Source organism: Leopardus geoffroyi, chromosome B1 (genome assembly GCF_018350155.1).
Source record: "Leopardus geoffroyi isolate Oge1 chromosome B1, O.geoffroyi_Oge1_pat1.0, whole genome shotgun sequence".
NCBI lineage: Eukaryota > Metazoa > Chordata > Mammalia > Carnivora > Felidae > Leopardus > Leopardus geoffroyi.
Genome location: NC_059327.1, coordinates 119,513,372 through 119,535,959, shown reverse-complemented (window position 1 = coordinate 119,535,959; position 22,588 = coordinate 119,513,372). Strand labels below are relative to the sequence as shown.

Below are 22,588 nucleotides of genomic sequence, written 5' to 3'. Positions count from 1 at the left end.
GGGAGGGTCAGAGAGAGAGGGAGACACAGAATCTGAAGCAGGCTCCAGGTTCTGAGCTGTCAGCACAGAGCCTGACGCGGGGCTTGAACTCACGGACTGTGAGATCATGACCTGAGCCGAAGTCGGGCACTTAACCGACTGAGCCACCCAGGCGCCCCAATGGCATTTTATTTATTCAGGTAAATAAATTGTCAAAATTGAACAACGGACTGAAATCAGCATTCTGTTAAAACTGTCAATTCTTTAACAAAAATAAAATATCACTGCTGCGATGGTAAATGCTTTGCGGTCACTTGCTCATTTGTTTCTCAATGACTACTAAATATATTTTATCTATACATGTGTTTAATTTTTACATAGTTGAAGACACAAACCAAACAATGATATTCTTTTCCCCTAATAATAATTTTTTTTAACTTGGCACAATTTATATTATTTATTTCTTCATCTCTTGGAGAAGCTATCATCAGGTCAAAGTAAAAAACAAAAACAAGTACCATGCATATGTTAATACTGTACCTTTTACAGAAAAATAGACCATAATTCTGGCTTCGAGGCCTATGATTTAATGCTCTGCTAGCATTTGAGAAGGATAGAAGACAATTGCTGCCTACATTTGAAGACATCAGTTTTAATCCAAGTTACACAGAAACTTTGAAAAACATAGTCTACCCCACCCTCAAAAATCCTTGAAAATTAAAAATCTTGGGGCACCTGGGTGGCTCAGTCGGTTGAGCGTCCGACTTCAACTCAGGTCATGATCTCACAGTTTGTGAGTTCGAGCCCCGCATCAGGCTCTGTGCTGACCGCTTGCTCGGAGCCTGGAGCCTGCTTCAGATTCTGTGTCTCCTTCTCTCTCTGCCCCTCCCCCGCTCACGCTTTGTCTCACTCTGCTTCTCAAAAATAAATCAATGTAAAAAAAATTTAAAAAAATAAAAATAAAAATCTTATCCCTGTTCACAAAATATGACTTTTAATTCCCTATAATCATGCAATGCACAGACCAGTCACCTTCAAAGGAAAAACACTCTTTAGGAATTTATTTATACTAAAATGTAAGTAGTGTACATTAGCCATGTCTAAAATGGAAGTTTTTCCAAATTATTATTTTTTATTATTATGTCTATTTTTCAAAACTATTATCACCAGACAGTTTAGAGAACACTAATTGCTTCAGTTTCTTAAAATACAGGTATTAGTATTTACAGTCATCTTGTACACATTTGAGACGTACACACCTTTACCAGCCTTTCCCTGCTTTCGATGTTTCTTCCTTTCGAAAGCCTAAAACACACCTTCAGGCTTCTCAGCCCTATGATGGGTAATGATTTGAATGTATCCCACAACTGGTAAACCTGATCTGTTATGCAGAAAGCTTTCTAACTTGTAACAGCCATGGTTTGAAAGTCTTATACATTTCAGCTCTAACAATGTTCTCAAAAGGAATTAGAAAGTGCCAGGTAGGGCTCTAATTGTTTTAAGAATATTGATTCATTTAGGGGCGGCTGGGTGGTTCATTTGGTTAAGCATCTGACTGTTGATTTCAGCTCAGGTCATGATCTCACAGTTTGTGAGTTCACGCCCTGCATCGGGCTCCTTGCTAACAGCACAGGGCCTGCTTAGGATTCTGTCTCTCTCTCTCTCTCTCTCTCTCTTTCTCTCTCTCTCTGACCTTCCCCTGCTCTCTCTTGCTCTCTGTCTCAAAATAAATAAATAAACTTAGAAAAAAAAAGAATATTAACTCATTTAATCCTCATAACAATCTATGAGTTGGTATTATTATCGCTCTGTTTTAGAGATGAGGCTCAGAAAGGTTCAGTGATTTGCCCAAGTTCCTAAGTTACTTGGCACAGTCCAGCTCCAGCTTCTAGTTCTTTAAACCTAGATGGCTCTGGAGACAATAAAACTTTCATACAAATCCTATGGCTAGAATGGATTACATCAATACTAACAACAGCTTACATTTTATGGCCTGTTGCTATGTGACAGGAACTGCTGCTAAGTGCTTCAATGTATAAATTAACTTAATCTTTACACATGATCACATGCACACACAAGTACCTGCATGTAGAAACACACACAAACACATACACACACATTCTTTTTCTCTCTCTCTTCCCCCAACCCTCCCCTAAGAGGTATTTTACTACTATTAAACCGAATTTACAGATGAAGACACTAAAATTCAAAATGATTAACCAATTTGTCCCAGGCAATATAGCTAGTGAGTGGCAGTTCTTAGTATTCAAATCCAGATCTGTTTATTCCATAGCCCAAGCTTTTAATCGCTGTGCAATATTGATAATGGCCTGTTGAAAACATAATTATTTTACAAAGAAGTGATGCATCCCAAACTAGAAAGGGACATTTTAATTTTTTTTTTCAACGTTTATTTATTTTTGGGACAGAGAGAGACAGAGCATGAACGGGGGAGGGGCAGAGAGAGAGGGAGACACAGAATCTGAAGAGGCTCCAGGCTCTGAGCTGTCAGCACAGAGCCCGACGCGGGGCTCAAACCCACAAACCATGAGACCATGACCTGAGCCTAAGTCAGATACTTAACTGACTGAGCCACCTAGATGCCCCACCAATACCCTTTTATGATACAAGCACTCAACCAACTAGGAATAAAAGAGAACTTGCTCAACCTGAAAAAAGGCATCTACAAAAAACTTAGAGTTAACATCTTACTAAACAGTAAAAGACTCAAAGCTTTCTCTCTAAGATAAGCAATGAGACAAAGATGTCTGTTCTCACCATTTCTATTCTACGTTGTACTAGAGGTTCTAGCCAGGGCAATTAGTCAAGAAAAGTTAATAAATGGCATCCATACTGGAAAGGAGGAAGTAGAACTAATTCTATCCACAGATGCTCTTATACATAGAAAACTCTAAAGGATTCACAAAAACTAAAGATAATAAGTTCTGCAAGGTTGCAGAATATAAGTTCAATATAAAAAATCAATTGTCTCTTTATATACTAGTAATGAACAATTTGAAAATAAATTAAGAAAATAATTCCATTTACAGAAAGAATAAAACACTTAGGGATAAATTGAACTAAAGAAGTATACACTTTGTACACTGAAACTATAAAATTATGAAAGAAGACATTACAAGTTTGTCGATCAGACTTCATATTGTTAGGATGGCAATACTTTGCAAACTGACCTACTGACTCAACACAAACCCTATCAAAATCCCAGCTGACTTTTGTGCAGAAACTGGGCAGGTGATCCTAAAATTGATATGTCAGTGGAGGGCACTCAGAACAGCCAAAACAATCTTTAAAAGAAGAACAAAGTTGGTGGACTCACACTTCCTGCTTTCGAAACTTACTACACAGTTCAATGAGAAACAAATTGAGAATCCAGAAATAAACCTTAAAAGTTATGGTTAATTGATTTTGACAAAGGGGTCAAGACAAGCAATGGAGGAAAGAATAATGTTTTCAATAAACGGTGTTTGGATATTTGGATATCCACATGCAGAAAAAAATGAACCTGGATGCCTACCTCATACCATATAGAATAATTAACTCAAAACAGATCACAGATCTAAATGTAAGAGCTAAAACCAGAAGACAACACGGGAATATAACTTTGTGATCTTAGATTAGAAAATGGTTTCTTAGGGATGCCTGGGTGGCTCAGTTGGTTAAGCCTCTGACTTTGGCTCTGGCTCAGGTCATGTTTTCATAGTTCGTGGGTTCAAGCCCCACGTTGGACTGTGTGCGGACAGCTCAGAGCTTGGAGCTGCTTTGAATTCTGTGTCTCCCTCTCTCTGCTCCTCCCCTGCTTGCACTCTGTCTGTCTCTCTCTCTCTTTTTTTTTTTTTTTAATTTTTTTCAACGTTTATTTATTTTGGGGACAGAGAGAGACAGAGCATGAATGGGGGAGGGGCAGAGAGAGAGGGAGACACAGAATCCGAAACAGGCTCCAGGCTCTGAGCCATCAGCCCAGAGCCTGACGCGGGGCTCGAACTCCCGGACCGCGAGATCGTGACCTGGCTGAAGTCGGACGCTCAACCGACTGCGCCACCCAGGCGCCCCTGTCTGTCTCTCTCTAAGAAATAAATAAACATTTTAAAAACTTAGAAAGGAAGAAAAATACCAAAAGCACAAGAGATAACAGGGAAGATTGATAAGTATTTTTGATAACTTGAAAAGTTAAAACTTTTGTGTCTTAAATGAAATCATCAAATAAGTAAAAAGAACATCTACAAATTAAGAGAAAATATTTGCAAATCATATATCTGATATAAAACATACCAATTAAAAAATCAGCAAAGGATGGGAATAGACATTTCTTTAAGGAAAATATACAAACAGCCAAGAAGCACATGAAAAGAGGCTCAACATCATCAGCTCTCAAGGAAATGCAAATTTCCTGTAAATGCAAATTTCCAGGGAAATGTGAAAAAGGGGGTGGGGGATAAGTGTTGGTAAAGATGTAGAGAAATTGGAACCCTCATACATTTTCTGGTGGGAATGTAAAATGGCAAAGCCATTGCAAACTATGGGAAACAGTTTGGCAATTCCTCAGAATGTTAAACAGTTACCATATGACCGGGAAATCCACTCCTAGGGTATATACTTAATAGAATTGAAAACATATGTTCACCAAAAAAAATGTATACAAATGTTCACAGCAGCATTATTCATAATAGCCAAAAAAGTGGGAATAACACAAAAGTACATCAACTGATGAATGGATAAACATGTGGTATATCCATACAATGGAATATTATTCAGCAATAAAAACGAATAAAAACTAATACATGCTACAACATGGATGAACCTGGAAAACTTTATGATGAGGGAAAGAAGCCAGCCTACAAAGATAACATATTTTATGATTCCAAAATATGAAATGTGAAAAACGGGCAAACAAATAAACAAAGCAGACTAGTGGTGCCTAGAGCAGGGCAGGAGGGACTGAGAGAGTGGGGAGTGACTACTAATGGGAACAGAGTTTCTTTGGGGTGATGAAAATGCTCCAAAACTAGGTCGTGGTGATGCTTGCACAACTCTGTGAATATACTGAAAATCATTAAAGCATATACTTTAAATGGGTGCGTTGTATGGTCAGTGAATTATATCTCAATAAAATTCTTCAAAAAAGAATACACACAACTCTGAAATTGAATCCATTTGTGCAACTGAATCTGTAGGAATAAGGAAAGTGAAATGCCATAGTGAAAATCAAATACACCAACATGAAATAAAAAGAGGAGGAAGTGGAGGAGGAAATAGAAGAGGTAGAAGAGGAGATGAAAGAAAAGAAATAATATGACCTGATAACATTAAACGAAAGTTTATTTATCATATTCTTTTTTCTTACTGTAGCAAACCATCCAATTCTGAATAGCTATAAATGATAAAGCAGGTGTAGGCTAGGGGTGCCTGGGTGGCTCAGCTGGTTAAGCATCTGACTCTTAATTTCAGGTCAGATCATGATCTCATGGTCCATGAGATCGAGCCCCACGTGAGAATCCCCCCTGCTTGGGATTCTCTCTCTCCCCCTCTCTGCCCCTTCTCACAGACACATGTGTGCTTATGCTCTCTCTCTCTCTCTCTCTCAAAATAAGTAAATAAGCTTTAAGAAAAACAGTTGTAGGATATAGGGAAAATAGCAAGTAAGAGTTACTTTCATGCATGATAAGAAGTCAGGCTTAAGCAACCCCTGGTTCCCATTTAATTTTTAAGTGTTTGTGAAGGAACATAATTAAAAGCAATATAGAAAAGTATTAACCCCCAAAATGATGACTGCAAGAAATTTAGCTTCCCAAAGTATAAACAAACAAAAGTTCTATGATCTTCCTAAACTTTCATTTAAATAAGAAGTAGATTTCATTTGACTTTCTGAACCACTGTTGAGAAAGTGACATAGGCCCACAGCCTACCATTTTGAATCATTGGGAAACCAAAAGTGGCTTACCTTTTCTAATGTACTGAAGGAAGGCCAGGACTGATATCCATATTCAGATACAAATCGAGCTTTGGGGAAAATTTTCCAATTCCAGCAATCATTGCTATAGTCATAAAAATGTACGTCACCAAAATTCTTGTCATAGGGGTTGGCAGACAGCCAGCCTTCTTCAATAGATTCGGCCCCATTTGTAGGACTGGATATGATAAAAGGGCGAGTCTTGTCTCTCTGAGTTCAGAAATAAAATGGTTTAAAAGGCATATTCACTCAGTAAAATACAAACCATTTACCTTTTTAAATTAAGTTTTTATTTTAATTCCAACATAGGTAACATACAGTGTACAATCAGTTTCAGGTGTAAACTCTGGTGATGCAACACTTCATTCAACACCACCCAGTGTTCATCATGACAAGTGCACTCCTTAATCCTATCACTAGTTCATCCATCACCCCACACCCACCTCCCCTCTGGTAACCATCAGTTTGTTCTCTATAGTTAAGAGTCTTTTTCTTGGTTTCTCTCTCTCTCTATCTTTCTCTTCTTTTCCTTTACTCATTTTTTTTTTTTGGTTTTTTTGTTTTTGTAAACTCCACATAAATGTGAGATCATATGGTATTTGTCTTTCCCTAACTGATTTATTTCACTTAGCATTATACTCTCTAGATCCAGCCACATTGTTGCAAATAGCAAGATTGCATTCTTTCTTACAGCTGAGTAATATTCCATTGACAATGGAATATTATGTATACACACACACACACACACACACACACCCCATCTTCTTTACCCACTCATCTATTGCTGGACATTTGGGCTGCTTCCATAATTTGGCTATTGTAAATAATGCTACTATAAACACAGGGATGCATGTATCCCTTTGAATTAGTATTTTTGTAATTTGGGGGCAAACATCCAGTAGTGTGATTACTAGATCCTAGCGTAGTTCTATTTTTAGCTATTTTTTTTTTTAATTTAAAAAAAAAATTTTTTTAACGTTTATTTATTTTTGAGAGAAAGAGACAGAGCATGAGTGGGAGAGGGGCAGAGAGAAAGGGAGACACAGAACTGGAAGCAGGCTCTGGGCTCTGAGCTGTCAGCACAGAGCCCGATGCAGGGCTCGAACCCACAGACCGCGAGATCATGACCTGAGCCGAAGTCGGACGCTCAACCGACTGAGCCACCCAGGCGCCCCTCTATTTTTAGCTTTTTGAGGAAACTCCATACTGTTTTCCACAGTGGCTGCACCAGTTTGCATTCCCAACAACAGTAGGCAAGGGTTCCCTAGCCATTCTGACAAGAAGGAGATGATGTCTCCTTGTAGGTTTGATTTGCATTTCCCTAATGATGAGTGATGTTCAGCATCTTTTCCCACGTCTGGCCATCTGTATGTCTTCTTTGGAGAAATGTCTGTTTGTGTCAGACCATTTACTTTTTTAAAAAAATATTTTCAAGTCTCCGAAATGCCAAGTGGCTGATAGGAAAAAAAAAAGAACCATTTGCCTCCTGCATTCAACAACCACCAGCACCTTTCTGCTGTTCGCCAATCCTTTATATCCTGTCATTATTAAAACTCAGCTTATTCCTCAGCACTTTCTCCTAATCTTTTCCCATCATGTCATGCCTTTACATTACCTTCTACCAACATGGGTAGTACAAAGTCTAGTGCAGAATTTCTCAACCTTGGCAACACTGACATTTTGGGCTTGACAAGTTTTGGAAAGGGGGCAGGAGGAGAGTGAATGTTTAGCAGCATCCCTGCCCTTCTCCTACTAGATGGTACCCCTACACACACCAAAAAAATGTCTACAGACATTGCCAAATGTTCCCCTGTCCCTTGGAGGAAAAAATTTCCTCCACTTAAAAAACATAGGTGTAGTGCTTAAGAATAAGAGGCTAAGTTGCAGGATACAAAATTAGTACCCAGAAATCAGTAGCATTTCTATACACTAATAAAATGGCAGAAAAAGAAATTTAAAAACAATACCATTTACAATTACACCAAAAAAAAAGAATAAAATACCTAGGTATAAACTTAACCAAAGAGGTGAACAATCTCTTCTCTGAAAACTATAAAACACTGGTGAAAGAAACTGGAGATGACCCAAACACAGAGAAAGATATTCATGCTCGTGGATTGGAAGAATCAGTATTATTTAAATGTCCATACTACTCAAACCAATCCACAGATTCAATGCATCCCTATCAAAATACCAATAGCATTTTTTACAAAACTAAAACAAATAATACTACAATTTGTATGTAACCACAGAAGATCCCCAAACAGCCAAAGACATCTTGAAAAAGAAAAACAAGGTTTGGAGGTTATAAAAATTCAACTCAAGATACACTACAAAGCTGTAGTAATCAAAATAGTATGGTACTGACATAAAAATCGATACATAGATCAGTGGAACAGAATAGAGAGCCCAGGAATAAACCCACAACTATACAGTCAATTAATATGACAAAAGAGGCAAGAATATGCAGTGGGAAAAAGACAGTCTCCTTAATAAACGGTACTGGGAAAACTGGACAGCTATATGCCAAAGAATTAAACTGTACCACCTTTTAACACAATAAGCAAAAATAGACTCAAAATGAATTAAATATGTAAGTGTGAGGGCTGAAATCATAAAAATCCTAAAAACCATAAAAAACACAGGCAGTAATTTCTCTGACATTAGACATAGCAACATATTTCTAGATATGTTCCCTCAGGCAAGAAGAACAAAAGTAAAAATAAACTATTTGGAGGACATCAAAAGAAAAAAGCTTTTGCACAGCAAAGGAAGCCATCAACAAAATAAATAGACAACTTACTGAATGGGAGAAGATACTTGCAAATGATATATCTGATAAGGGGATATATATAAATGTATATCCAAAATATATAAAGAACATATACAACTCAACACCAAAAAAACCCAAATAATCCAATTAAAAAATGGGCAGAGGACTTGGACAGACATTTTTCCAGAAAGGACATACAGATGGCCAATGAACACATGAAAACATTCTCAACATCACTCAGCAAATGGAAATGCAACTCAAAACTAAAATGAAATATCATTTTACACCTATCAGAATGGATAAAACCAAAAAGACAAGAAACAAGTGTTGACCAAGGATATAGGAAAAAAGGTAACCCTTGCATACTGCTGGTAGGAATGTAAATTGGTGCAGCCACAGTGGAAAACAGTATGGAAGTGCTTTGAAAAACTAAATATAGAAACACCATATAATCCAATAATTCTACTACTGGGTATCTACCACCCAAAGAAAAGGAACACACTAATTCAAAAAGATATGTGTGCCTCTGTGTTTATTGCAGCATTATTTACAACAACCAATATATTGAAGCAATCTAAGTGTCCATCAATGGACCAATGGATAAGGAAGATGTCAGATCTATATCTATATCTATATCTATATCTATATCTATATCTATATCTATATCTATATCTATATAGTGGAATCTTTCACAGCCAAAAAAAGATGAAATTGTGTCATTTGAGGTGGACCCAGAGGGCATTATGGATGGATGCACCTAGAGGATATTATGGTAGGTGAAATAAGTCAGACTGAGAAACACAAAATAATATATGATTTTACTCATAGTGGAATCTAAAACAAAAACAAATGAATAAACAAAAAGCAGAATCAGACCTATAAATACACAAAACAAACTGATGGTTGCCAGAAGGGGTCGGGTCAGCAGTTGGGCAAAATGGGAGAAGGGGAGCGGGAGATACAAGTTCCTGGAATGAACAGGTCATGGGAATAAAAGGCACAGCAGGAGAAAAAAAAAAAGAAAAGAATAGAGGCCATTGAGTCAGATGGACTGAGTTTAAATATCATATCAGAACCTTATTATTTTTGGACAGGTCTAAGCCTCAATAGACTTATCTGCAAAATGGGGATAATAACTACTCCTTCACAGGACCACAGTAAATGGTAAATAACCCATGTGTGGAAGATATGGCTAAATGTCCACCAAAATTCATGTTCCCATTTCCATAATACAGAGCTGTTCCTAGGAAGTGGTTTCCTAACCAATTTGCACCACTATGGGGCCACATGCCTCATTCGCTTCCTCTTGGAATTAAAACCTCTCAACCACTGAGCTGTGAAATGAAAATCCTCAAATATTAAAATCCATTTCTTAAATCCATCAGATATGAAAAATGTAATACCAACACTATGAGAAAAAAGATTATAAAATAAATGTTCTATAAATATTAATTAAAGCTTATACCATCACCATTTGTGGATAAAAAAATTCTTCATGACACATGACTTAGCACATCAGATAAGCTAAAAAAATGTGAACCTAAGTTTTTCATGAATTCTCACTGAAGTTTCTTCACATAAATGAAGAGTCTCATGAACTGAACATATTTGGGTGCCAAAATCACATACTATTCTTTTAAATATGTCCCTTTTTATGTTGGTTCAAGAGATACCCAAATATTTAAAATATCTAATTATAGATCAAAAAATTATAAAGACAATCAGATTACTAAATCACATATTAAACATTAAAGCTTTTAAAAGTTTCATCTTTTGAAAAGTTACATTACTACAAAAAATAAAGTGCTACTTCCTCTCCCTGCAAAAAAAAAAAGCTAATTTATATTATTATATAATGTTTATGCATGTAGTAAATACAAGTATAATATGCCTATTAGAAAGCAGTAATGCAAAAAGAACCACCGTAAGGAAGGGCTCTACAGTGGAGTTGGGAACAAGCTCTTTCCTCTCCCTTTTCCCTTATTTCACCTATGAACATATTCATATACGATATATATCAAGTTCTGTTTTAGCACTTATAATTACAGAATTTTAAATGACACTTTAGACCAGATGGACTTAACAGATAAACACAGCACATAACATCCAAAAGCAACAGAATACACATTCTTCTCAGGTGCACATTGAACGTTCTCCAATATAGATCATATGTCAGGCCACAAAACAAATCTTAACAAATTTGAGAAGACTGAACTCACATCAGGCAGATTTTTGGACCCCAAGGGTATGAAACTAGAAATCAATTATAAGAAGAAGGCTGGAAAATTGACAAATATGTGATGATTAAGGAATATGCCACGGAACAATAAATGAATCAACAAGGACATCAAAAGAGAAATTAAAACATACCTTGAGACAAATGAAAATGGAAATACAACATACCAAAAATTATGAGATGCAGGAAAAGCAGTTTAAGAGGAAAGATCAGAGAGATAAATGACCATTTCAAGAAACAAAAAAACAAAAATTTCAAATAAAGAATCTAACTTTATACCTTAATAAACTAGAAAAAGAACAAATGTCGCCCAAAGTTAGTAGGAGGAAGGATATAACAAAGATCAAAGGAGAAATAAATGAAATAGAGACTAAAAAGACAATAGAAAAGATCAATGAAACCAAGAACTGGTTCTTTAAAAAAGATAAACAACGAGCGCCTGGGTGGCTCAGTCAGTTGAATGTCCGACCTCGGCCCAGGTCATGATCTTGCAGTTCACGAGTTCGAGCCCCACATCAGGCTCTGTGCTGACAGCTCAGAACCTGGAACCTGCTTTGGATTCTGTGTGTGTCTCTCTCTCTCTCTCTCTCTCTCTCTCTCTGTGCCCCTCCCCCACTCACACATTGTGTTTCTCTCTCACTCAAAAAAACCAAAAAACCAAAAACATTAAAATAAATACATTAATTAATTAATTAATTTTTTAAAAGACAAACAAAATGGCAGAACTTTAGCTAGACTTGCTGAGAAAAAAAAGAGAAACAACTCAAAATCAGAAATGAAAAAGATGTTAAAACTGATACCTCAGAAACACAAAGGATCGTAAGAGACTACTGTGAACAACTATACACCAACAAATTGGACAACCTAGGAGAAATGGATAAATTCCTAAAAACATGCAACCTTCCAAAATGGAATCATGAAGAAACAGAAAACATGAACAGGCCAATTAACTAGCAAGGAGATTGAACCAATAATCAAAAACCTCCCAACAAACAACAGTCCAGGACCACACATCTTCACTGGTGAATTCTACCAAACATTCAAAGAAGAATTAATACCAATCTTTCTGAAACTTTTCCAAAAAACAAAAGAGGATGGAAAACTTCCACACTCATTTTACAAGGCAAGCATTATCTTGATACCAAAACCAAATAGAGTCACCACAAGAAAATTACAGGCCAATATCCTTGATGAACACAGATGCAAAAATTCTCAACAAAATATTAACAAAGAAACTCATATAAGTAAAAAAAAAAATCATATATCACGATCAAAAGGAATTTATTCTAGGGATACAAGGACAGTTCAACATCTACAAATCAGTCAAGATGATACACCACATCTTGTATCATTAATAAAATGAAGGATAAAAATCATGAACAGGGTGCCTGGGTGGCTCAGTTGGTTAAGGGTCTGACCCTTGATCTCAGCTCAGGTCTTGATCTCAGGGGTCATGAGTTCAAGCCACACATTGGCTTCCTTGATGGGTGTGGAGCCTACTTTTAAAAAATCGTATCATCATGTCAACAAATGCAGAAAGAGCATTTGACAAAATTCAACATCCATTTATTACAAAAACTCTCAACAAAGTAACTACACAGGGAACATACCTCCACATAATAAAGGCCATATATGACAAGCCCATAGCTAACATCATACCCAATGGTGAAAAATTCAAAACTTTTCCTTCTAAAATCAGGAACAAGACCAGGATGCCCATTCTCACCATTTTTGTTCAACATAGTACTGGAAGTCCTACTCAGAGCAATTACACAAGAGAAAGAAACAGAAGGTATCTTAATTGTAAAGGAAAAAGTAAAGCTGGCACTGTTTGCAGATGACATGATATTATATGTAGAAAATTCTAAAGACTTCACAAAAAACTGTTAGAATAAATGAATTCAGTAAAATTTCAGGACACAAAATCAATACACAGACATCTATTGCATTTCTGTACACTAATAATTAACTATTAGAAAGAGAAATTAAGAAAACCATCTTATTCACCACTGCATCAAAAAGAATAAAATATCTAGGAATAAATTTAACCAAGGAAGTGAAAAACTGAAATTATTATTGAAAATTATAAGACACTGAAGAAGACACAAGTAAATGGAAATATATTCTGTGCTCATGGATTAGAAGAACTGATATTGCTAAACTGTCCATACTATTTAAACCTATCTACAGATTCAATGAAATCCCTATCAAAACTGCAATGAAACAGAATGAATAATCCAAAAATTTTTGGGAAACCACAAAAGACCCAGAATAGTCAAAGCAATCTTGAGAAAGAAGAACAAAGCTGGAGACATCATGCTTTCTGACTTCAAAATACATTATAAAGCAAAATTAAAACATTATGGTATTGTCATAAAAATAGACACATAGATCAATAGAATAGAACAGAGAACCCAGAAATTAAATTCATATATGCATGGTCAATTAATTTATGACAAAGGAGACAAGAATATACAATGGGGAAAGGACAGTCTCTTCAATAAATGGTGTTAGAAAAATTGGACAGTCCCAGGCAAGAGAATGAAACTGAACAACTCTCTTCAATCATGCACAAAAATCAATGCAAAATGGATTAAAGACTTGAATGTAAGATCTGAAATCATAAAACTCCTAGAAGAAAACACAGGTGGTAAGCTCCTTGACATTGGTCTTGGCTTTGATTCTTTGGATTTGACACCAAAACAAAGGCAACAAAAATAAACAAGTGGGACTACATCAAACTAAAAAGGTTCTGCACAGCAAAGAAGACCATCAATAAAATGAAAAAGCAAAATACTGAATGGGAGGAAATATTTCCAAATCATATACCTGCTAACAGGTTAATATCCAAAATACATTAAAGCACTCATACAATTCAATAGCAAAAACCAAACAATTCAACTAAAAAATGAGTCGTGGATCTAAACAAACATTTTTCCAAACACATACAGATAGCCAATAAGTACATGAAAAGGTGCTTGACTAATCATCACAGAAATGCAAATCAAAACCACAATGAGGGATCACCTCACACCTGTGAGGATGGCTATCATCAAAAAGATAAGAAGGGTGCTTGGATGGCTCAGTCCATTGAGCATCTGGCTCTTGATTCCAGCTCAGGTCATGATCCCAAGTGGTGGGATCAAACCCCATGTTGGCCTCTGCACCGAGTTTGGAGCCTGCTTGGGATTCTCTCTCTTCCTCCCTTTGCTCCTTTCCCCCAGCTCGTGCTCTGTCTCTAAAAAAAAAAAAAAAAAAAAAAAATGCTGGAGCACCTGGGTGGCCCAGTCAGTTAAGTAACCAACTCTTGGTTTCAGCTCAGGTCATGATCTCACAGCTTTGTGGGTTCAAGCCCTGCATCAGGCTGTATGCTGGCAGTGCATAGCCTGCTTGGGATTCTCTCTCTCCCTCTCTCTCTGCCCCTCCCCCACTTGTGCTGTCTCTGTCTCTCTCAAAATAAATAAATAAGCTTTAAGAAAAAATTCTCAATATTAATGAGACCCAACATCCATTTTCCTAGTACCACAGTCCCCTCTTCTCTCTGTAAGCCTCATCTACTCTACTTATTTTTTTTAAACAAATTTGGCTCCTCTAGGCATTTGAGTTTACAATTCTTACCACAGACCAAATTTGCTCATGAATATAAATTTTCAAAGTCTAACTAAAATATTAGCAAACCAAATCTAACACAGAATACAAGAACAAGAAGTTGTAACTAAACAGAGCTTATACTAGAACTAGTTTATTATTAGAAAATTAATTCCCAGAATTCACGATATTAATATATTGAGGAACAAAAAGAAAGAAAGAAAAAAAGAAGTGGCATATCGGTAAACCATCTAAAGTAGAAATTCTCAACCTTTGGGGTTCCATGGATGGGCTCCAGAAAGAGTCTATGATAATCTGCAAGTATAAACACAATATTGGTGTATGTGTGGTGAGTTCCATAGATAAGTTAATTCCTAAAGAAGTCCATAACCCACGAGCCCATTCACATGCTGCAGCATTATAATCCATTCACATGCAGCTCTGTATTAAAATGATAATGTTGAAGGTTGACCTAAAAAAGGACACAGAAGTATACTATACCAATATTCAAACTGATCCACTTTCAAAAGAGTTTCTTAAATTCTACTGCATGAAAAATCATTACTTACTGCCAAAACAATCTGTCGAATATTTTTCACATACAGAATCACATAGTCATTGATGTAGGTATTCAGTTCACTGGTGTGTATATTAAACCAATTCATCATCAGTGCTGCTTCATTTTCATTATTTCCACCCCATATGATGATGGAAGGATGAGATTTCAGTCTCCTGATCTAAAATTTCAAAAAACATAAAATAATTTTCAAATGACCAATACGAAAAAAAAAAAAAACCTCAGAGCTATAATTATTCACAAAAGTATAGCCATTGCATTTCTGCACATAAATTCTTATGTGTCAGAAAACTCATTAGAAAATGGCTTGTAACATTACCTGTAGGGATACATTTTAAGCAATCTCTGATTCTTTTTGCCTAGATTTTATAAACACCAATAAGATAGGGTTCTTCTCCTCTATTGTATAAAAACTGAAGAAAACATAATCCCTTTTATTAAAAAAGAAAAATAAATCAACCTCATCGTTATCTGACTTGCCACAAAAAGGTTCTAAGAAATACAAAAGGCAGGAGACATTATATTACAGAGGAGTTTCTCAAGAACAAGCTGGAGTTTTGTGTGAAGAAACAAATGAGGTAGAACGACCACTTCTGCTGAAAGAGGGACTGAGGTTGTCACAGTCTCCCCTGAATTCAGAAAACCACAAAGACAACTAGAGAGGGTTTCACAAAGCAAGTGAGTCCCAGAGATATTCCGTAAGTTAAAGACAAATATATGGAGTATTCTAACAGAAAAAGGATTAGGGCATCAAGAGGATAGCTCCAGAAATAACTATCAATGTCATGCCCTGAGAAATCAACTAATGTTATGCAAGTTACCGAATATATCCAAACATAGAGGAAGAAATCAGCAATCTATCTGAAAATCCTACCAGCCTTAAGAATTGAACCTGCATGAACTGGGCTCTCTGTGGACCAGCCCTACATAAAGGTGGAAGGATCCAGTTCTTCTGACACACTAGAAGATGGACTCCAGCAAAAGAAGGTAATGAAATCTCTTTGACAGCGGAGTGAGTCAATGATCAAGAGAAATTCCTTTGGAACTCATTTTAGCAATATAACCTCATTGGTGTTTATAACTTCTCTTCCACGTAACACATGGTTACAGTGATGGATCCCAGCTGATGTTCTCCGTGTGGCCTCCATTCAAGATGCTAAGTATCTCCTATACGAAACAGAGATGCATTAAGGATGCATTAAAGAGATTTATCTCATTCTCAAAAATTACAGTCTTGTGTTTTTCTAAACTAGCCTTATAAATACTATTTCCTTTATTTGCCTTTGCGCATCCCCAGGAAGTGAGGGCTGCTACCAACTATGAATGGCATGTTTATGGTGCTACTGAAAACACAAATACTGAAGAGGCAAAAAGCTGCAGTGACTCTGTTCTACACATACCCTTCAAGCTGACCTAGAATTTTGTGGCAAGCTCTACTTTAAAATTTTAACGAACTCTGCAAAAAAATGTTCTCCTTCTCTTTAATAATACATAAAAGAATGGAAGGCACACTGATATCATATTTTATTTATTTGTATGAAAAAAGTTTAAAAAACTGAAATGTTTGCAACCTACATAACTATAATTAATATTTCTAAAGTTCATTCATCCATCTATCTATGTTCCTGATAAATAAGCCAGCTAGTGAGGATACACAGAGGAACAAGCCTCTGGGCCTCAGGGAGACTACAGTCTTGCAGGGAAAACAAAACATGGAACAAGTAATTCAAAGTGTGATATATGTCACAAAGGGCAAATGATATGATCCAGACTTGCAAATATAGAAAGGCTTTCTTCCCAGAGAAAGTCATGCTCAAGTGTGCCAGAAAAAAATGAGAGGTCCACAGGGAGAAAGTACTCCAGAGCAAGGATGGCACAGGAAGAGAATGCTTGATGGGGCCAGGAGGCCGGCAGAGACAGGATAGGACATGATGAGGATCTTTATCTGGAGGGCTCGGAGCAAGGGATGATTCATTTGTACTTTCTAAATCTTTTTCTAAAAAAATAAAACACAGACATAAAAAAAAATTGACACAGTGAATTATTATAAGGCAATCAGCCTTGTAACCACAAGGTAGACCAAGAAAGAGAAACCCAGAAGCCCTCATGCACCCCTTATATTTATTTTTTTAAGTTTATTTATTTATTTTGAGAGCGAGAGAGAGGGAAGGAGAGAGAGTGAGCACAAGTGGGGGAGGGGCAGAGAGAAGGAGAGACAGAATCCCAAGAAGGCTCTGTGCCATCACCATCAGTGCAGAGCCCGAGGTGGGACTCGAACCCAGGAACCATGAAATCATGACCTGGGCTGAGATCAAGAGTCAGACACTTAACCGACTGAGCCACCCAGGCACCCCCCTCATGCGCCCCTTTTAATTACAATGCTTTCCTCCTTCCAACAGTAACCACTATCTTGAGTATTATACTAATCACTTCCTTGCGTTTCTTTTAGTTTTCCACACAAATGTACATCCACAGACATTATAATGATGAAATCACGGAATTTAACATACTTGATGGATTTCAATCCACTGACGTCCTTATCCTTATTGAGCTCAAATTGTACTGCTATTGGTTGGTGATAGCCTTGTCCAAGTTCTTTTTGACATATCTTTGATAGTTTCCTTGTTATCTTATGTCAAAATATTCCGGGATTATCTAGTATATTTGCTGTCTCAGACCCGGAATCAGCCATTTCTCTAAGAAGCACTTTTCTTTTCTTCCTGGACCCTTGGGGTTCAAAGTCCTTTGGCTTCAACACTACTTTGTTTGAGAGATGAGGGAAGTTTGGATCCCCCTACTTCTCTACCATGTTGGCCCCTCCCCCAAAGCCCTTCTCTTAATAGGAAAAATTATTTCAATAAAAGGATACTCAGTATTATGAGGTTGTTCATTGTTTCTAGTCCTTTTCAGTGGACAGAGTTACATTACAATCACTTCCTTGCACTTATATATCTATAAATATAGGTGTATACATATGGAATGCAGAAGAAATCAAGGAGTCAAGAATCACTTTAACTTTTTGACCTGAGAGTTGCGAAGACCGGCTTTGCCATTTATTGAGGTGAGGAAAACTGCAGGAAACGCAGGTTTGGAGAAGGTAATGCAAATTTGGTTTGGACATGTTACATTTGAGAGGACTCTGAAACCTACAAGTAGAGGTGCCAAGCAGGCAGCTGGATAGAAGAACCAGGAATTCAAGCAGAGAAGTCAGAGCTGGGGATAAATCTGAGCGTTATCAGCATGTAAGTGATGTTAAAGCTATTAGACCAGGGAAGTCAATTATATGATTGTGATGTTCATGCGATTTAGTAAAGAGAACAACAACCAAAAAAGAAAGGAAAGGAAAAAGAAAGGAAAAGAAAAGAAAAGAAAAGAAAAGAAAAGAAAAGAAAAGAAAAGAAAAGAAAAAACGAAGAGAGTTTTAATAAAAAGCAAAATGAAACATAAGCATTTCTTTCTGCTTGGAATGGTAATAACATACCTGGTGAGCAACTTCTGTTCTCACTGAATCCAGGAAGCCCTGATCAGTCGGATAAAGAGCACAGGCAAACATAAAATCCTGCCATACCTATCAAATAAAATAAAAGGCAATGAAGCACTTCCATAGATTTTATTACACTGAAAGAAATTCTTCATTTAGAACTTTGGGAATTATCCTTCAGGAAAATGAAAAGTCAAGTTGGCCTGATGAGTGGGATCATTTGAGCAATACTGCGATTCAAGCAGTGGGAAAGGCTCTCATAGACCGCACGACCTTCCAGAATTGCACAAAACTGGGGAGGGTGGGAATCTGAGAGGAGAAAGTGTTAAGTAGGGAGAAAAGAAAGTGAAGAGAGGGGTATTCAACTCAGGAAACAGTGAGCGTGTTGAGAGGAATATGAAATTCAAAAAAGAACCTCCCCCCCCCCTCCACACTGCAATACTCTCATTTTCACTGGGAATTTGATATCGAGAGATGGACCAGACTGTTAAGAGAGTCTTTGTTTATAAAGGAATTAACTTTTCATGGCCAAAAGGATTGCTACATGGACATTTTCATAACGAAACCACATAAGTTCATTTCTAGGGAGGTTGTTATGACGCGGTGATTAAAAGCACGGGCCCCAAACCAGTCAACCTGAGTCACAACCTTGATTTCAGGTTATTTAACCTCTCCTCCACGTGTCAGTTTCCTTATCGGTTGTTGGGGATGGAGAACAACAGAAATTACTTCGTAGGATAGACATGAATATGAAATAAAATAATAAATGCAGAGCACTGAGAACAATGCTTGACATTCAATAAATATGATAGAATATTGTCATATTATGACCATCAGTATTATCAATATTATTATAATTACTATTCCTCTCTGGAGTGCTTTCTATGTTAGACCTGTAATACTAGAACTAAAAGAATGTATTTCCTTTGCTTAACCCTCACCAATGCAAAACATCCTTGGGATACTTAAATACAATATGAAACATAGCTTTTCTTCATTTATTATTTTTCTTCTCTATAGGTCTTGCTGGATCTCCTTAAAGTAAAACATTTTAATAGATTTAATCATACCCTCATATCACAAAGAAAATTACAAATATATAAATATATAGAATGTCTACCACTTAAAAATAATTACATAATTATGATATTCGCCATCAGCTATGGTTCAGGTCTTGCAAGATGCCATTTATTCCTCTACAAAAAGTGGAATATCATTTCCAGCTCTGAGAAAAGAAGGAACGAGCAATATCACCCACTTAGAACACAGGAGGTCCAAGTGAGGATACAGTAACATATCAACCAATAAAATGCTGTCAGCTACCCACCATTATTCCCAGTTCATCACAGAGTCGATAGAATTCATCTTGCTCATATATTCCTCCTCCCCAAACCCGGAGAGTATTCATGTTAGCATCCACAGCAGACTGCAAAAGGAGCCGTAGCCTATAGAAGAAATTTTAAAAAACAAATGTTAATTTGGAAATCTGGGGGTGTTAAAAAAAATATTTTAAAAAACACATCCTGGTTGATAAATACATTTCAAACCTCTGTTAGAAAAACACATTTTGAAATTTTGATGGTTTGGATACAGTGCTAAGTGGAGAAAGTGGAAATTATATACACATTAACTGTAACCACATAAGCAAATCTAGAAAAATTATGGGTTATACCTTTTTTCTGCCTTCTAAATTCACACTGTTATTATTATACTGTTTTTAAAAGAGTTGTAAAACCTTAGAAAGTATGAGCTAATTTTATATAACCGTTGCAAATTATAAGACAAAAGTCAAATTTTGCATATTAGTTCCTGGTATGCCTTTTTTTTTTAAGGTTATTTATTTGGAGAGAGAACACAAGCAGGGAAGGGAGAGAGGTGGGGGGGTGGGGGTGGAGAGGCAATCCCAAGCAGGCTCTGTGCTGTCAGAGTGGGGCTCCATCTCACAAACCATGAGATCATAACCTGAGCCAAAACCAACAGTCGGACACCCAAACGAGCCACCCAGGCATCCCAGTACCTAGCTTACTTTTATCTCTTTTTTTCAATTCTTCCAGTCCATATCTTCCTCAACTTATGATGGGATTATATCCCAATTAGCCCATCATAAGTTGAAAGTATTGTTAATTAGAAAATGAATTCAATACACCTTAACCTATTGAACATCCTGGCTTAGCCTAACCTACCTTAGATGTGCTCAGAACACGTACATTAGCCTACAGTTGGGCAAAATCATCTAGCACATAGACTAGTTTATAATAAAGTACTAAATATCTCCTGTAATTTACTGAATACTATAGTGAACGTGAAAAACCAATGGTTACATGGGAACAGAAGGATCGTGAGTGTATCGGTTGATCACCCTCAGTGTCATGTGGCTGACTGGGAGCTGAGGCCACCACCACGGCCCAGGATCATGAGAGATTACTGTTCGACAGATCACTTGCCCAGGAATAGATCAAAATTTAAAATTCAAAGTATAATTTCTACTGAATGTGTATTACTCTTACACCATGGTAAAGTCAAAAAATCATGCTGAACCATCATAAGTAGGGCACCTGCTATGCTTCTTTCTCTAGTAAGTTTCCTTTCTCATCTTTCCAATTCCTATTCACATGACCCACAGGAAAATCTAGCAATTAACAGCTACTTTGAGAACATCTACCTGCATATCCAGAACAGAGCCCAGGGAGGAACCAAGAAGCCCAATAACTGGCTGACCAAGGACCCAGAGCATTGTGCTTCAGCAAAGGCATCCATGGGCAGGTTCACTAATTGGCGTAGCTATGGTGAACAGCCACTGCCAAAGCCAGCTAGGAGAGGAACTATGAAAAGCAAAAGAGGCAGTAAATTATCTGTGTCTATGTCTGGAGAATAATTTCACTTTCATATGAAATTCAAGACGATATACACTGTTCATTTTTGTTTGTTTGCTTGTTTTAATTTTTTTTTCTTTTTTAAGTTTATATTTAAATTCCAGTTAGGTAACATACAGTGTAATATTAGTTTCAGGAATAGAATTTTGTGATTCATCACTTAATACAACACCCAGTGCTCATCACAAGTGCCCTCTTTAATACCCATCACCCATTTAACCCATCTCCCACCCACTTCCCTCCATCAACCCTCAGTTTGTTCTCTATAGTTAAGAGTCTGTTTTATGCTTTGCCTCTTTTTTCCCCTCCACTTTCATCCATTTTGTTTCTCAAATTCCCCATATGCATGAAATCATACCACATATTGTCTCTGACTGACTTATTTTGCTTAGCAAAATATACTCTAGTTCCATCCACGTCATTTCAACTGGCAAGACTTCATTCTTTTTATGGCTCCTTAATATTCCATTATATATATATGTACACATACACACACACACACACACACACACACACACACACACCACTTCTTTATCCATTCATCAGTACATGGACATTTGGGCTCTTTCCATTATTTGGCTATTGTCGATAGTGCTGCCATAAACATTGGGGTGCATGTTTCCCCTTCGAATCAGTATTTTTGTATCCTTTGGGTAAATACCTAGTAGTGCGACTGCTGGGTCATAGGGTAGTTCTAGTTTTAACTTTTTGAGGAACCTCCACACTGTTTTCCAGAGTGGCTGCACCAGTTTGCATTCCTACCAGCAGTGTAAGAGGGTTCCCGTTTCTCTGCATCATCGCCAACACTTGTTGTTTCCCATGTTCTTAATTTTAGCCATTCTGACTGGTGTGAGGTAATATCTCATTGTAGTTTTGATTTGTATTTCCCTGATGATGAGTGACTTTGAGCATTTTTTCATGTGTCTGTTGGCCATCTGTATGCCTTCTTTGAAAAAGTGTCTATTCACGTCTTCTGCCCATTTCTTAACTGGATTATTTGTTTTTTCGGTGTTGAGTGTGAGGAGTTGAGTTTGATGGCAGATTTTGGATACTAACCCTTTATCAGATATCTCATGTGCAAATATCTTCTACAATTCCAAAGGTTGCCTTTTA

At 36.9% G+C, this 22,588-nt stretch overlaps 1 protein-coding gene across 4 annotated transcripts in view; it reads right to left on the bottom strand.

Moving 5' to 3' along the window:
* Positions 1-22,588, bottom strand: part of MANBA (mannosidase beta) — a 112,107-nt gene that overhangs the window by 21,965 nt on the left and 67,554 nt on the right. For 2 of the 4 annotated variants that reach the window (XM_045471661.1, XM_045471690.1), the window contains exons 9-12: positions 19,930-20,047; positions 18,603-18,689; positions 15,114-15,281; positions 5,939-6,157 (exon numbers count right to left, since the gene is read on the bottom strand). In XM_045471661.1, the coding sequence (XP_045327617.1) occupies positions 5,939-6,157; positions 15,114-15,281; positions 18,603-18,689; positions 19,930-20,047 (592 nt within the window). The remainder of the gene's footprint in view (positions 1-5,938; positions 6,158-15,113; positions 15,282-18,602; positions 18,690-19,929; positions 20,048-22,588) is intronic. The other 2 variants (XM_045471679.1, XM_045471669.1) reach the window with 2 other exon arrangements.